Genomic DNA, 16,654 nt, shown 5'->3' on the forward strand with positions numbered 1-16,654 from the left:
GCTCCATCTTCGGAGACGACCAGCGGGGCAGTCAGGTCCAACAAGGCTACGACGCCTCATATGCAGCAGCAATAGCTAGCGGAGAAAGGGGCACGTCAGCGCCAAGGACGGATGGTGGAGCCGCCAGGAACAACGGTGGCAGAAAAAGAGTGAGGGCTGGTGATACCAACACCAGCAGCGGTGACTCAGCGGTGGTGGAGAAGAACGCCCCCTTTCTGACACCCGCCCCAAAGAAGCGGCGTAGACCCGCTACAACAAGGAAAGGGATAGGTATTAGGGAGAGAAAGGAGAGGGAGTTAGAGCAGAGGAAGGAAGAGGAGCTGAAACGGTTGGAGAGGGAAGCCTGGGACCTCCTCGGCAAAGGGCTGTATCGTTCTATGGAGGATACACGCCCGACCGAGGAGGTCTTTCGGGACCCCTCTTCAATCGAGCTCCTCAGGGGGGCTAAAATGTCGGAGCTGGCCTCGGAGATTGGACGCGCGTTGGGCGCGGTGAAGTTAGTCGCAGGTCGAAAGTCCAAGCAGTCGAAGGTCTAAAACTCTCAAATGGACCTTTGTGAGGGTGATTAACCGCGCTGTGGCCATCTCCGAGGCGGCGATGGCCACCCTGATTGCCAGGGTGGCCGAGCAGGAGGGAAGGGCGGATGAGACCTCCGCCTTCAGAAGGGAAATGGAGGGGTTGAGGATGAATAATAGGAGACTCAGGGTCGAGACGAGGCGGAACGGAGGAGCTCCAAGCTCTAAAGCCGCTCCGTCTGTCCCTGATCTCCGGCAGTTCCCCCTTTGCCCTCAAACAACAGGAGGCGGACTTATGCCGACGCGACTGGCAGCTCCACCTTGACAGAGGAGGCGCTGAGGGATGCAAGAACTCTAGAGAGGAAGAGGAGGAAGGAAAGAAGAGTGGGGAGAATTTCTCCGTCCCTAGCCTCAAGAGAGGAAGAAATGAAGATGGGAAGAGGGGTTTCCTCCGAGGAGGTGCCGTCGTTTGACGACAACCTCCCGGTGGAGACCCCCCCCCAGTGCGGAGACCGGAGGGGGCGAAAGAGGCCCTGGACACCGCCTTGGCCAATGCGGTCCCTTCGAACAACGTCGGGGCGAGGCTGGATAACCTGAGGGTTGTGGTGGCCCGCCTCGACGTTAAGAGTATGGTAGCCGCGTATCCGAGGCGGTGGCGGCCTCGACGCCCACTCCGGCTGCTAGAAGGAAGGAGACTGCTTCTTCGGGGAAGACCAAGGTTCCACCGCCACCAGCGGAACAGGGAATAGCCGCGGAGAAGGGAAGGGGTAAGAAGGAGGGGAAGAAGAGAAACAAGAAGGTGGTGCAGCAGCGAAAGGAGATTCAGAAACGGGAGAGGACAATGAACGGCGGTAGCAAGGGTCCTCCTACCGGGACTGCAGCAGCCCGGAATGAGGAGCCGGGAATGGGAGTCCCGGCAAAGGTGATAAAGAAGTGGGGCCGTTATCCCGTTGAGAAGGAGTTGTGGCACTCTCTACACCCCGGAGGCGGACAGGCGCCGGTCAAGGAGGAGGAAACCTGGGCGCAGGTCACAAGGAGAGGGAAGAGGAAGCCGTAGTGGGAGCAGGCAAAAGGAGGAGCCTGTAATCCTCCCATTAAAGCAAGTTCTGGGGGGGGGGCGAGACAGGACGAATCAAAGCCGCCGAGATCGGCGGCCGTCACAGTCCTGTGCCCTGAGGGGCGTTATCAGGAGTTTATGGTGGAGGCTAGGCGCCGCATAAGACCAACGGAGCTGGGCATTAAGGTGTCTTTGAGGGTCCGTAAGACCCTCAGTGGAGCGATGCTGGTCGAGGTGCCTGGCCTTCAATCAGGACCTTCCGCCGACCGGCTTGCGGAGGAACTCCGCAAGCTGGCGGCGGAAAAAGGCCCTGGTTTTCGGGTCCAGAGATCGGAGAAGTTTGCAGCGTTGCGACTCTCCGGCCTGGACGCGACAACCGGGGCTGATGAGGTGGCGGCCGCCATAGCCCGAGTTGGGGGATGCACTCCCGCGGAAGTGTCCGCAAGAGGTATGAGCATCTCCCAGAGGGGCATAGGGTTGTTGTGGTGCGGTGTCCGTTGGCGGCGGCCGCGAAGGTCGCTGCCGCGGAGCGGGTGCCGGTAGGGTGGACCCGTGCTGGTGTGACGGCGCTGCCCGCTCGCGCATTATTGTGTAACCGCTGATTAGGGCGGGGACACGTGCGCGAGCGGGGCATTAGCGCCGTCGACCGCAGCGGTCTCTGCTACCGCTGCGGTAACCCCGACCACCGCGCCAAGGGATATCAGGCGGCGGCTAAATGCCCTGTTTGCGCCGAGACGGGCAGGCCCTCCGGTCACAAAATCGGAGAGCCTGCCTGCAAGCCCCCTCCCAAGAGGAGAAGGAGGGGAGGTAAGAAGGAGGAAGGAGAGAAGCTGACTGGGAAGGTAGGGGTCGAAGCGGGGGGATGCCCGAATCCCCGCGGAGACCCCCCCCGGAAGAGTTGTTGCAAATGGGAGGCGCTGGGCCCGGCACCTCCCCAACGAGGGATCCGGCGGAGAGGAAGGGACCAGAGGAGACCCGACCGCCGAAAAGGGACCGGGAGGACGTGGAATTGGAGGCAGCTTTGACGGTCCTTATGTCCCAAGAATAGCCGGAGGAGGGACATGACTGGAGCTTCTCCCAGGAGCAGATGGAGACGACATTCCCGACGAGGAAAAGGCCGGGGATGGAACGGGACCAACCGAAGGAGGAAGAGTCGGAGGAGGACCCGGACACAAAGAGGAAAGGAAAGGTGAGGAGTGTGGACCTCGAAAGGAAGCCCCCAACAAACCTAGAAGGGGAGCCGGTGGGAAAGCCACCCCCGACTCCCCATGTGGACATATCCCCCCCATACTCCCCAGGGGAGGGAATTGTTCAGGTAGGGACACCCCAAGCTTCCGCGCACATTGAGGAACCCGAGATAGAGGCCACCAAGACCGAGGCCAATGTCCCCTCGGGGGAGACCGAAGTGGCTCTACCGACGGAGGTCTCCCAGCAGGGGGTAGAAGTAGGTATCCCGGAGGAGGCGGCGAGGGCTTAGCCTTCACGCTCCTCCGGGTCCTACAAGCCAACCTCGGCACCGGCACCCGGGCTCAGGACCTGTTTTCGAACAGGACCCTAGAGCTGGGTGCCAGGCTGTGGATGGCCACCGAGCCGCGCTACGTGCCGCTGAACAGCCCAGGCTGGTTCGGCAGTAGTGATGGCTCGGTGGCCATGGTGGCAAACCCCCGCGGCGGGGACCCCTCCCTGCGAGCTCAGGGAGAAGGGGTCCTCGTCCGTGGCCGTCGATTGCGGGCCCATCACGGTGGTGGGGGTTTACCTCCACCATCGAAGAAATAGACAAGGTCTAGGAGACCTCGCCCGTATAGAGAGGGTCCTTGACGGGATCGGGAAGGTGGTACGCAGATGCCATCCCCGACCCGTCGTTATTGCCGGGGATTTCAACGCCCACTCGGGAGGGTGGGGGTGTTTTCCCCGGCAGAGGAACCCTCGGGGCGAGGCTCTGATAGACTGGGCAGCGGGGCTAGACCTCTTGCTCATGAACAAGGGGTCGGCCAGCACCTGTGTGCGGCTGAAGGGGGAGTCGGTCATCGATTTGACCTGGGCAACCCCTTCAGCCGCCCGGTTATTTCGGGAGTGGATGGTGGAGGTGGAGGGCGAAACACTGTCCGATCATCAGTACATAGTGCGGGCCCTCCGCCTCCCCAGACTTCCACGGGTGCGGGCCCCCCGCTGCCACGGGGAGGGGGACTTTCCCCTCCCCAGAAGATGGGCTCTTAGTCGACTTGACGCGGATAGGTTCAAGGCGGCCGTTCTCGTGGCCACCTGGTACTTTGTAAAGGAGCTGGGTGAGTGAGCCCTTAGCCCCCAGGAGGGGGCTGAGGAATTAGTGGGTATCGTGGCGTCGGCCTGCGACGCCGCGATGTCCCAAGCCCACCCCCGCTGTCGTCGCGTACTGGTGGACGGAGGAGATTGCGGAGCTCCGCGACTCCTCCGTCCAGGCCAGGCGGTGTATCTACCGGACCCGGCGAAGAGGCAGGGATATCACGAGGGTGAAGGAGGGCTACCTGGCTGCCAGGAAGGCCCTCCGAGTCGCCATCGCCGAGGCTAAGCGAGCAGCCTGGGAGCAAATGACGAGCTCCCTGAACGACGACCCGTGGAGGCGCCCGTACAAAAGGGCAATGAGCAAGACCCGCCCTTGGACGCCTCCGCCAACGGAGTCGCTGGACAGCCAAACCCTTGAGGGGCTCCTCGACACCCTCTTCCCGAGGGTGGAGCCCCCCCAGGATTCCCGCCCCCGAAATGGGAGAGGGAGACTGGGAAGAGAGCCTGGCTGTGGTACCAGAGGAGCTCGCCAAGGCCAGGGGTAAACTCGAAAGCCCCTGGCCCCGATGGGCTCCCTGGCCGAGCCTGGGCTCCACCCTCGGCGACGAAAACCTATCCGCGGCCTTACGCGGGGTTCTAAGTGGGTGCCTCAGGGAGGGAGTGTTCCCCCGGCATGGGGAGGGCCAAATTGGTCCTCCTCCCCAAGGAGGGCAAACCACCCGGGGGCGCGTCGGCCTACAGGCCGATATGCCTGCTGGACGAGGTGGGCAAGCTGCTAGAGCGCATCATTGCCGACCGCCTGGTCCAGCATCTATCCTCGGAGGGGCCGGATTTCCACGACCGTCAATACGGTTTCAGGTCCGGGAGGTCGACGCTGGACGCGGCCCAGTACTTCCGGGACCTGACCGCGACGGTCGTGGAGAAAGGGGGCGGGATGTTGTTGGCGGTGTCTCTCGACATCAAAAATGCTTTCAACACCCTGCCCTGGCCGGAGATCGGACGAGCCCTCGAACACCACGGGGTGCCCGCCTATCTCCGGCGGATATTGGAGGCCTACTTCGAGGGCAGGGACTTCGCCTTCACGAAGGAGGGCGGGGTCCAAGACCGGCGCGCGATGGAACGCGGTGTTCCGCAGGAGTCGGTTCTCGGCCCCCTGCTATGGAACATCGCGTTCGACCGGATGTTGCGTACTCCGCTTCCCCCGGGCTGCCACATCGTCTGCTATGTAGGCAACACTTTAGTGGCAGCCGGGGGAAGAGCTGGAGGAAGCTCGCCTCTGCGCGGAGGCTGCAGTGGCATCGGTGGTGAGAACCATCGCGGACATGGGTCTGAAGGTGGCGCCCCATAAGACTGAGGCCATGTTCTTTCACGACGGCAGTCGAGGAGCGCCGCCTGAGACTCAGTTCCTGGTCGATGGCGTCCGCATCCGCGTCGGGCCGACGATTAAATATCTCGGCCTGACGTTGGACAGCCGATGGGAGTTCGGCCCGCATTTCAGGAATCTGGCCCCCAGGGTGCGCAGGGCCGGACTGGCAGTGTCCAGTCTCCTGCGCAACCTTGGGGTCCAGGATGGAGGGCTCGCCGCCTATACGCGACGGCCGTGCTGTCCATCGCCCTGTACGGGGCGCCGATCTGGACGCTCCAGCTCAGCGCCTGCCGCGATGGCATACGCCGCATGCGGCAGGCACTGAGACCAATGTACATAAGGGCGATCACAGGATACAGCACGGTCTCATACATGGCGGCGACCACTCTGGCCGGCTTCCCTCCCGTGGAGCTCCTCGCTGAAAAGCGATGAATCCTCTATTGGAGGGTCAAGGAGCTCCGCGAGGAGGGGGAGCTAGAGGCCAGTGACCTGCGGGCCTTACAAATCTAAGCTGTGGCCCGTACCCACGAGATGTGGGCGGACAAACTGTCCGACCTGCCTGCCAGGGTTGGCTGGCAGGAGGGGATGCGGATTGTCCTACCATCTGATGCAGATACTGCATCAGATGGTAGGACGGGTCATGGGTGTTTTGGCAAGTACTTGCACCAGATCGGGAAGGAGCTCACCACCAGGTGCCACCACTGCCCCGTGCTTATCGACACGGCGCTCCACACTCTGGCCGCTTGTCCGGCCTGGAAAGGGGAGCGCCGTGTCCTGGCCGGGGCGATGGGGTGTCGCATTGGGGAAATCTCGCTCTCGCGCATGGTTCAATCCATGTGCGGGAGCGAGGAGGATTGGGAAGCGGCGGCCTCCTTCAGTAGGGACGTTATGTCCAAGAAGGAGCCCGCCGAGAGGGAGCACCGACCACGCTCAACCCGTCATCGAGGACGACGACGGGGTGGTCGGCGACCCATGGGAGGGATAACCTAGACAGCGGGCCTGAGGTGTCACCGGCCGAGGAAGTGGAAGGACCCCCGAATAGCGGGGGTCCATGCCCTCCTCGACCGCCTCGGGCCCGCCTCCGTCGGCAGGGGGGATCCGGCTCTTCCTCTTAGAGGAAGATGGATCCCCCTGGCCACGGACATGGAGGGATAGGGGGGAGCGGTGCCCCGTTTGGGGACGGGCCCACTCCCCCAGAAACCCTCCCGTCCCAGAAACCGTACCATATACTGCGATGGCTCGCGCCCCGCTTCCAACGCTCCGCGGATGACTCCTGACGGAGAAGCGACAGCGATCTCGATAGGTCCGCGCAACTCGCGAGCCGCGATTCCGATCGCGATGAACGCCCGCTCTGCGAGAGAGAGAAATGCTCTGCTCCCCGCGTTCCACGGAAAGATCGACAGACGGCTTCGGTAATCGATCTACAACACAAATTTTCACCCAAAGTTCGACAGCCGCTGACTAGTCCCACCGCGCAAACGGTTCGCACGAACAAACGGAGTCTTACAAAGTGACTCTTACAAATTTCGCCCGCTGGCGGCAGCCTCCTTCCGGTCAGTCGCTCCTCCGCTCGTCCGCTCCGCTCGCTCCTCTCCTCGCCGCCGGCGCTCTCTCGATCGCTCTCTCTCTCTCTCTCTCTCTCTCTCACTCCTCGCTCCGCTAAGACACGCAATACTGCACCGGTCCTTTTCTCTTTCGTACGGTACACCATCTCCCGACAGCTAGTCGCCGCGACACCAATAAAAACGGTACTCCGATTCGATAACTTCGATAGCTTAATTTCGGTTTCGTCACACGCTCCGATCGTTTTTCCGCCACGTCTTCGCCAAGAGTGATCTTCGTTCGCCCCGGCCGAAGATACGTGGCCCCGGTGGATCCTTTTCCGCTCCAATTTCTTTTTCTCCTTGGTCGGATGGCGGTCACGCGATGGCGAGATGCTGCTCGGAATCCTTCTTTTTCGCACCGAGCATCTTCTGCGTGATCAAAGTTCCTCGCTATCAGGTGTCGTGCCCCGGTTTGTTTTGTAGGCTACGACAATACACAAAAATACAGCGGCAGCGGTGCGACATCAACGGCACAATCGTTCGGAAACAAAATTAGAAGCGGCCAATGACATCACCTGAGATCCCTTAGTGCTCACGGCTGCTCCTCGAGGCCTTTCTCCTTTCCCCTCGGTCTCCTTTCTCTGGTCCGCCGTTTCTGCTGGTCGGAGGCTACCCGCAGCGAAGGGGCACACACATTCTAGGGGCGCGGGAGTATCATCAAAAAAAAGAGAACAGCAATCTCGCACTCGTCGGTACGAGATCGCTCGCCACCAAAATATATCCGCGATTATTTCTCGAAATTCCGCAGCTCGTCTCGCGATTGCGGCCGAGCGCGACAGCTGGGAGACCCCCTCGGAGGCCCTCCGCCTCTTGTGATGGGCGACCTCGAAATCGCCATGTCACAGTATATTGAAATAATATAACACAATTATGCTGATTATTATAACATTTACACGCGCGATTCAGTTTATTTTAATTTTCAGATACGGTTATATATAGTATTGATAGCTGGAGGCACATGTGTCAAAAAACTTATGACAGCAACTATGTCCAAAGCAGTACAACTGGAGTATTCAGCTCGGGGAAAACATTCGTGGCGTCGGCAAATGAGGTTTTAGCAAGGCGCAAACCTTTTTGTGTATGAATGGTTAGTATTATTTTAGTATTATAACTTTATATCGTCAAGATTTATGATTAACACATACATACATATATTTTGCAGATGTATTAATAGACAAATGTACTGAGAATGTGGAGGTAAAACACATATCCTCAATTATAAGCCGTTGGCTCTCAGGAGCTCCCGACCGTGAGGGAGGGTGAAAATTATCGCAATCCCTAGCGAGGTAAGTATTTGTTACATGAGATGTATCGAAAGTTAAATTCAGTTACTTACCGTCTTGATTTTTATTCGCAGGGAAACGAACATTCCTTAAGGACCACAGACAGGATCACCTTTTTTACTATTAGATTATTTTTTTCTTTAAATAATTATATAATAACTTTTGGAAAATCGCAGATTGTTTTTTCCGTTTAATAATAATGAAACCTTTTTTCTTTTTACTTTTGTTTTTTGTTTGAATTGTTACGCGTATCCGTAAACGAAGTACAAATTATTGTAACGCGTCGACTCCGTTTATTTAAATATTTTATTTTACGTTAAATTTAATATATTGTTTTTATTAATAAATTATACGCCTGTAAAAGTTTAATAATTTGAGAAAGTAAACAATTTATAATATTAATAACTTTATTAATAAAGTATTGTTTAACAACAAGCCATACATTCTTTTATCAAGAATTCAGTGGCAAATAGTACTGATTTAGCGATGGCATATAACATAAAGAGCAATAATAATATCTACTAATATAAAAAATATCTTAGCGTAATAGCGTTATTATATCAATTTTATTGACGTTGATATTATATGTCCTCGTTAAGTCGTCATTATTTGCCATTTTCCGGACTCTCCTTATTCCTCCGTAATCCTGTGCTGCTCCAATACTGTCTGATAATATTGGCTCGACGTTTTCAATCGATGTTGCGCAAACGTTGCCGAAGCATTGGTAAATATTGTATCACTCGACTGCTCTCTAGTAAGTAGTCTAGCAATCATTAACCAGTGATGGCTCAATACTGGCTAGTAGAATTTTGACCAGCAGTTGGCAGCCGTTCGTTGACAAAATATTGGCACTTTGTTTAATGCCAGACTATCTCTTAAAAATAGGCAGCCAATCATTTGTCAGTGCTAGCCCATTTCTGATTTTTAGAATATCGGCGAATGGTTGATTGCCGTAGCGTTGGTAAAGCGTTGACCTAATTAAAACGTTGGACTATTTTCTAAAGGTAGTCAACCAGTTATTTGTCAACGCTGGCTCAACATTGGCTACTAAGACCTTGGTCAACGGTTGGCTGCCGGACATTTGCTAATCATTAGGTTATGTTATAACGCTGGACTGTCTTTAAAAAGTAATTAACCAGTCATTTGCCAGTACTTGATCTACACAGGTTGACAAAATTTTGGCTGTTTCTTGGCAGCCGTATGTCGGCCCAGTGTTAGCCACTACTGCAACGCTGGATTATCCCATTTACGCTGGCAGTCAATCTTTTGCCAATATTGGCCTATTACTGGTTTACGCAATACTGATAAACAGTGGATTACCGTAGCATTGACAAAGTGTTGGTCTCGTTGTAAACTTTGGCAAATCTATATGGGTTCTTTGTACCTTTGCGCGCTAAAGTACGACCGGCATGAAATTCTAATTGGAATCCTCTTTGATCTGAATTATAAATATTTTCGAGTCCATATTGACTGATGTAATATTTTACATTTTTAATTATAAGTTTAATTATAAGTTTAAAGTTCATTTTTAATGAATGTTACGCATTTATTTTCTAGATCTGTTTCTGATAACAGACATTTTAGTAACAAATTTTGTTATTTTCCGTAATACAATTTTATGCATAAGTTTAAATCTTCTCACCCATGTCTCTGAAGCTGTGAATCTTGGTGCATTTTCTTCTTCTTGTACTCGGACAGCCCATCGTGCTATATCAATGTCGTGAATAATTATTCTGTTCTCATGTGCTTCATTGAAACAATTTACTAGATGCGCAACTAAGTTTCCGGGTTCTTTTGACCAACGAAAAATGGAAAATTTCAAGAGAAATACAAAAAATGGTTTATTCAAAGTATCGTCCTTCGCTAGCTACACATTTTTGCCATCTCTCTGGCAATACATGAATACCGCGACGATAAAACGACACGTCTCTGGACCGAAACCATTCATCCAACCAATTTTGCACTTCTTCTAAATTGGCCAAGTGTTTTCCAGTCAAGCCATCATCATCAAGCATATCACTCGTTCGTGTTTCGTGTCCTATTCTGGCCGTTTTTCGAGCAATGCATGGTTCAAATTGATCAGTTGTTGTCGGTAGCGATGCCCATTGACAGTTTCGCCCGGTTTCAGGATCTCATAGTATACGATTCCTTTCTGGTGCCACCAAACGCAGAGCATTGTCTTCTTTCCGAAGCGATTTGGCCGTGCCGTCGATGTTGATGCTTCGCCAGGTGAAAGCCACGATTTTTTGAGTTTGGGATTCTCGAAATATATCCACTTCTCATCGCCAGTAACAATTCGATGCAGGAAATTTTCTTTCTTTCTTTCATGCCACAAAGGCAAAATTTCGGAAGTGGCTCTTCGATTTCCCATCTGTCTCTCAGTCAACTCTAAAGCCCCAGATTATCAAAGAAGCGCAACCGGTGGCGAGCTTGGTGATTGGCTATCCGCGACGCCAATAAAAGTCACGAATTTCAGGTCCACAGCTGATTTATATGATTATACGTAATATTGGATATTTATCACCGTTATTGAAATGAAGAGTTAGCAAATAAACAATGGTAAAAATTTGTGAAGTATTTGGGTGTGCAACAACAGAATATGAAAGAATATGTATGCACAACTTTCCTAAGAATGTGGAACAGTGGAGTGCTTGGATAGCTTGGATTATTCGTAAACGACCTGGATGGATTCTGAAGACTAATAGCAAAATTTGTGAGGTATTTTATATGAATAATAAAATATTGAAACATGTTTTCTGATGATATGTGTATCATGTATATTCTATTTTGTTGCAATTGCATTTTGTTCCTGAGGATTATGTATACACAAGAAGAAATAAAAGTAGAAAGCTGAAAATATCTGCTATTCTTTCATTGCAAGTAGAAGAAATTAAAGATAATGAAAATCAATGTAATAACGTACGAAGATTTCGACAAACCCTATAATATTTGAAAGATGTAACAATTATTTTCATTAGAAATGACAAAAGAAGAGAATGATCATGTATACTATTCAAAAGCATTATCGTATGATCAAGTAAGCATTAGATTTTATGCCATATTATTTGTGCTACGATATTATATATGTCTTATGTTCCAAATAATTTTTTTTTTCAGAGCACTGCATCCTTTCAGCAGGCACAGGACTGCTCAGCAATAGAAAATACTCATAAAGAGGAAGATTTACAACAAAGTGTAAAATATGTGGAAGATATGCATAGTGATATCATATGCATACACAATATTATCGATGATGAATACATATCTTGTTCAACTTCACCAACCACACCGTCAACACCATTTCCAGTGGTGATGAGTAAGATAACCGAATCATCAACTTTATTGCAAGAGGACATAATGGTGGAAAAAGAATGTGGCAATGATCATAATAATGCTATCAGTTTTAAAGTAAAAGATGGGTTTTGTTCTACTGATGGATTTTTTTGTTTGTTAACGATTGTGGTTCACTTTATATATACAGGGTGTCTTATAACTAATCTGGCAGAGCTCGTGGAGACATATAGCGGGTTAAGACAAATATAAAAGTCCCATATCGTTTTGTGAGATTCGCAATAATTATCGAGTTATTAATGACAGAAATCTGAGGAACGAGTGCACGTCGAGACGTTATGGGAGGAGCATCTAGCCGCTCAGGCTAAAGAGCACTGCCCAGTCGACAAAGGAACTGTTGCCGGCGCGCGGCGAGAGGAAGGACGACGCGCCAATGTTTATGTCCTTACCTCGCCGCTCCTACATCCCGCCGCACCGCGTCTAAGCTCGCGCCGATATGGCCGCTGAATATTCGCGATTACAATTATGAGATTATTTTATGAGGTACCACAGATAGCTCATATTGAATTGTAAAGTTCAAGATTCAAAAGTTCTTTGATCAAGGAAAACATCGAAAAGTAAAAAGCGATAGAGAGCGATGAGATCTACAGAGATTCTCATCGTTTTCTATCGCAATCTATCGTTTTGCTGCATCGGATTCGAAAGAAATGATATCGCGTAAAGATAGAGTACGATGAACACTTTTCATCGTACTCTATTGTACTCTATCGTTAGGAGAATATTTAATTGTTAGAGTATGATAGAATTCGCGTAGAGACTCATCGTGTCCTATCGTTTTATTCAAGTCTACACGGAAAATATGTTTGGTTGAATGAACCCATTTTCTGACGAAATGAGAGAGAGAGAGAGAGAGAGAGAGAGAACGATTAAGAAATTTTGATTGAAAAAAGCACAATTTTGTTTAAGTTAACCTAAACCTTGATGAATTAGATTCAGTGTTAATATTTTCAGTTAATATTTCTCTGTATCGTTCATATTTCATTTGCAAGCTGTATCATGGATTAAACATTTTTACCATATACCATGCATAAATTGTTGTCTTATATCATAATTCTTGTCAGTGGTATATTAACGACAGAAGGAACTGAAAGTTCTGTATCGTACAATTGCGAAAAGAGGACCATCGTTGTCAATGGTGCACCAACGATACTCGGCAAAAATTCCTAGGTATAATCGCGATATAACGCAAATCCGAGTGTGTTATTTTGACACGCATAAAAATAACGTGTCTGAGGGGCAACATAAGCGACAAAAGGTGATCGCGCGCGACAAGGAGCGAGCGAACTTTTTCTTTAAAGCTTTTTCCTTATAGCTCGCTCGCTCCTCGTCGTTCGCGCTCGCTCGCTCTTCATCGCGCTCGCTCGCCTCTTGTCGCTTGCGCTCGCTCGCTCCTCGTCGTTTACGCTCGCTCGCTCCTCGTCGCGCTCGTTCGCTTCTTGTTGTTTACGTTGCCCCTCGCCGCGCGCGCTCGCCAACCGTCTCTCGCTGACTCCGCCTGTATCAAATGTTTACGTACTTACTGCGGTCGCTCTCCGCTCTCTACGCGCTCGTTAGCTCACATGTTTTAATTAATAACTCGATAACTATTGGCAATTTGACATTATGGTACGTAACTTTTCTTCTCGGCTACACCCAATATATCTCCAACTTTCGTCTGCATGATCAGCTATCAAACACCCTGTATATATGTGTGTATATTCTTTTTTAGTTGAATGAAGTAATTGCTAATCTACAGGACAGCAACAACGAAGAATTTCTAAGAATAAAATTTATTTTGTGTTATAAGTTTAAAGTTCAATGTTATATAAACATGTTATATGAACATAAGTTATATATATTTCAGTATTATATATAAAAGGTTGGAATAAAAGTAAAATAAACATATTTTTTACTATTGTAATTTATTTCAAAGACACTACAAATTAGAAGAAATATAAAAGTTATAAATGATTACAAAATTCGTAATTCCAAAATTATATAACTTAATTCAGGTTGATTCTAATATTAAAACTATAATAAATATATCTGAGAGTGATAAAAGAGAGTATGCCTGACATATAGATATTTTGTTACTCAACGGATCAGCTGTGGGCCTTACATGTCGGACGGGAACTATGGAGGGGCTAACGGTTGCGCTTCTTTGATAATCTAAGGCTTTAGTCAACTCATGCGGCACCCATTTTCCTTCCTTTCGAATTTTTCCCATGGCAAGTAAACGTTTGGAAATACCTTGGCGAGTCATATTTAATGCCTCCGCAAGTTGATCTTGTGTTTGCGTATAATCTTCATCCAATAACGCTTGCAGATCAGCGTCCTCAATTGTTTTTGGTCTTCCGGAGCGCTCCTTGTCCTCAATGTCGAAATCGCCACTTCTGAAGCGTTTAAACCAATCTTCACAGGTAGTTTTCGATGGTGCATGTTCGCCGTAGGCCTCCTCAAGCAAACGACGTGCTTCAGCTGCACTTTTTTTCAAGTTAAAGTAGTAAAGCAAAGCTTCTCGCAAATGCTGTTTATTTGGCACAAAACTCGACATCTTCGTTGTTAGAAAAAATATTTTTGCGCTGCGATATGTGTTGGTATTATGACTGGTTATTGTTAACAGATGCCAAGCTATAAAAAAACACAATTTCAGACATGTATGTCGACTACATGTGTCGTTAGCGCCATCCATGTGTGAAACCTGGAAACTTAGTTGCGCACCTAGTATTACGTAATCAGAAATTCGTCTTAATTTTTCACTTCTAATATCACTTTGATTGATTTCTTTTCCCCATTCTTGTAATTGTCATATTGATGCAACTTTCCGAAATCTTTGTCTCACTCCTTCTAACGATCTCCGTCTCGTTTTAGCGTTCTCCCAATATTCCACAGCACTCCTTTTATTCAATTGGTAATGCTTCTGTAGAACATAGTACTTTCTCCGGTAAATACTCTATTTCTTCATGACTCTGAAGTAAATAAGTCAACTGCTTCAGCTTCGGAGATCTTATATGGATCATAAAAATCTAGAGATATTTCTTCTTCTATTTCTAATACTTTTTCGTTACTTATTTCTTGTAACATATGTTCAATTTTCTCTATTACTTCCTGTTCCTCCAAAGTTATCGGACTCTGAAGAATATTTAATGCAGTAAAAGGCACATATAATAACATTACTATTAGGAGCGCAAAAAAGTTCTGAGCCCTAGATTTCATACTACTGAAACCACAATTTAAATTGCATTAATTTTCCCGCCTTCTTGCGGTTTTAAAGCAGTGACATTTGGTTTGTCGAAACATCGTGCGATTTGGCGTTTGATGCACATAACCTTAAAATCAGCAGTGTTCACGATGGCAATAACAAAAAAGCATATTCAATTTTCCATCCACTTCGCGTTTCATCTGAAGAAAAATGCTACTGAAACCACTGAAATGATCTATGTTGCATATGGAGAGAACGCTGTAAGTTATGCTACGTGTAAAAGGTGGTATCAAAAATGTCGCTGAGGAGATTTCAGACTTGAAGATGAACCGTGTGCTGGACGCCCTCAAAAGATTGAAACGGACGAACTGCAAGCATTGTTGGATATAAACTCTGCACAAACTGAAAAGGAGCTTGCAGAGCAACTTGGCGTTACGCAACAAGCCATTTCCACACGTTTACATGCAATGGGAAAAGTTCAAAAGGAAGGCAGATGGGTTCCGCATGCACTGTCCGAAGACAACAAAAATCGACGGCATGACACGGCACTCACTTTGCTTTCAAAGTTCCGGAAAAAGGATTTTCTGCACCAAATCATTACAGGTGATGAAAAGTGGGTACTTTATGATAATCCGAAGCGTAAAAAATCATGGGTTGACCCTGGTCAACCTTCTACATCGACGCCAAAGACCAATATCCGCACCAAGAAGGTTTTGCTTTGCATATGGTGGGATTGGAAAGGTGTATTGTATTACGAGTTGTTATAGCCGGGTGAAACAGTAACGGCAGATCGCTATCAGCAACAATTGAGCAATTTGAGCGATGCGTTTGAAGAAAAGAGGCCATTTACTGGCAAAGGACGTCGTAAAGTGATACTGCTTCATGACAATGTCCGACCACATGTTGCGAAAGTGACTCAGGACCATATCTTTGCGTTAGGCTGGGAACTTCTCCCGCACGCGGCGTATAGCCCAGACATGGCGCCTTCCGATTACTACTTATTCCGGTCTCTGCAGCATTTCTTTGCTGATACACATTTTGTGACACTTGAAAAGATACGAAAATGCATTGATGACTTTATCGCCTCGAAGCCGGTGAGCTTCTACCATCAGGGAATTCGCAAGCTGCCCGAAAGATGACAAAAGGTCATCGATGCAAACGGGGAATATTTCATTGATTAATATAGTTTTGTTTGTTTTTAAATAAATTTTGAATTTTGCAAAAAAAAGGCTCAGAACTTTTTTGCGCTCCTAATACATTTAATGGATTAAATGGTCATTCTAAAAAAATTACTAATTAAATATCTGTTCCACCCTATGATTATGTAAAACATATTGCGTATTTTATATTTAATGAAACAATCTCTTTATGTTAGTAATATTGTGTGAAGTAAAAAGTTCTGAGCGTTCTTTCTCTTTACTTCGACGATTTCGAAATTAACAAAGTTAGGATTATCGGATTTAGATCAAATATGCGCCGTTTTGTTCGATAACTTTTGTCCATTTTGAAGGCAATTTCATAATTCCGCGATTGAAGAAGTCCTCGTCCCTATTGGTAAAAAACTTGACCAGCTCATTTTCACAAGCCTCTCTTGAGGTCAATTTTGTACCATCAAGAAAATTTTGCAAATGCTTGAAAAGGTGATAATCGCTTAGAGCCAGGTCTGGGCTATACGGCGGGTGCGATATAACCTTCCATCCAAGCTCTCGGAGCTTCTGGCGCGTCGTCAAAGACGTGTACGGCCTGGCATTGTCTTGATGGAACACAACATCCTTCCTATTGGCCAATTCTGGCCGCTTCTCGTCGATCGCCTGCTTCAATCTGGTCAGTTGTTGACAGTGTAGGTCCGAATTGAGTGATTGGCCTGATGGGAGCAGCTCATAGTGGATGATTCCCTTCCAATCCCACCAAACACACAGTAAAACCTTCTTGGCCGTTAATCCGGGCTTGGCGATCGTTTGGACCGGCTCACCGCGCTTGGACCACGATTTTTTTCGCCTGTTGTTCTCGTATGTGACTCATTTTTCATCGCCAG

The 16,654-nt window shown here is 48.8% G+C and overlaps 1 protein-coding gene across 1 annotated transcript; it reads left to right on the plus strand.

The window, feature by feature from the left end:
* The first annotated feature begins 4,507 nt into the window (after nt 1-4,507).
* Nucleotides 4,508-5,632, plus strand: LOC112589681 (uncharacterized). The gene is made up of 3 exons (XM_025303982.1): nt 4,508-4,930; nt 5,076-5,243; nt 5,333-5,632. Exons 1-3 carry the CDS (start codon nt 4,508-4,510, stop codon nt 5,630-5,632), a joined length of 891 nt encoding a protein of 296 aa, XP_025159767.1.
* The last annotated feature ends 11,022 nt before the right edge of the window (nt 5,633-16,654 follow it).

The sequence above is a fragment of the Harpegnathos saltator genome, unplaced genomic scaffold (assembly GCF_003227715.2).
Source record: "Harpegnathos saltator strain DR-91 unplaced genomic scaffold, Hsal_v8.6 scaffold580, whole genome shotgun sequence".
In the NCBI taxonomy this organism is placed as follows: domain Eukaryota; kingdom Metazoa; phylum Arthropoda; class Insecta; order Hymenoptera; family Formicidae; genus Harpegnathos; species Harpegnathos saltator.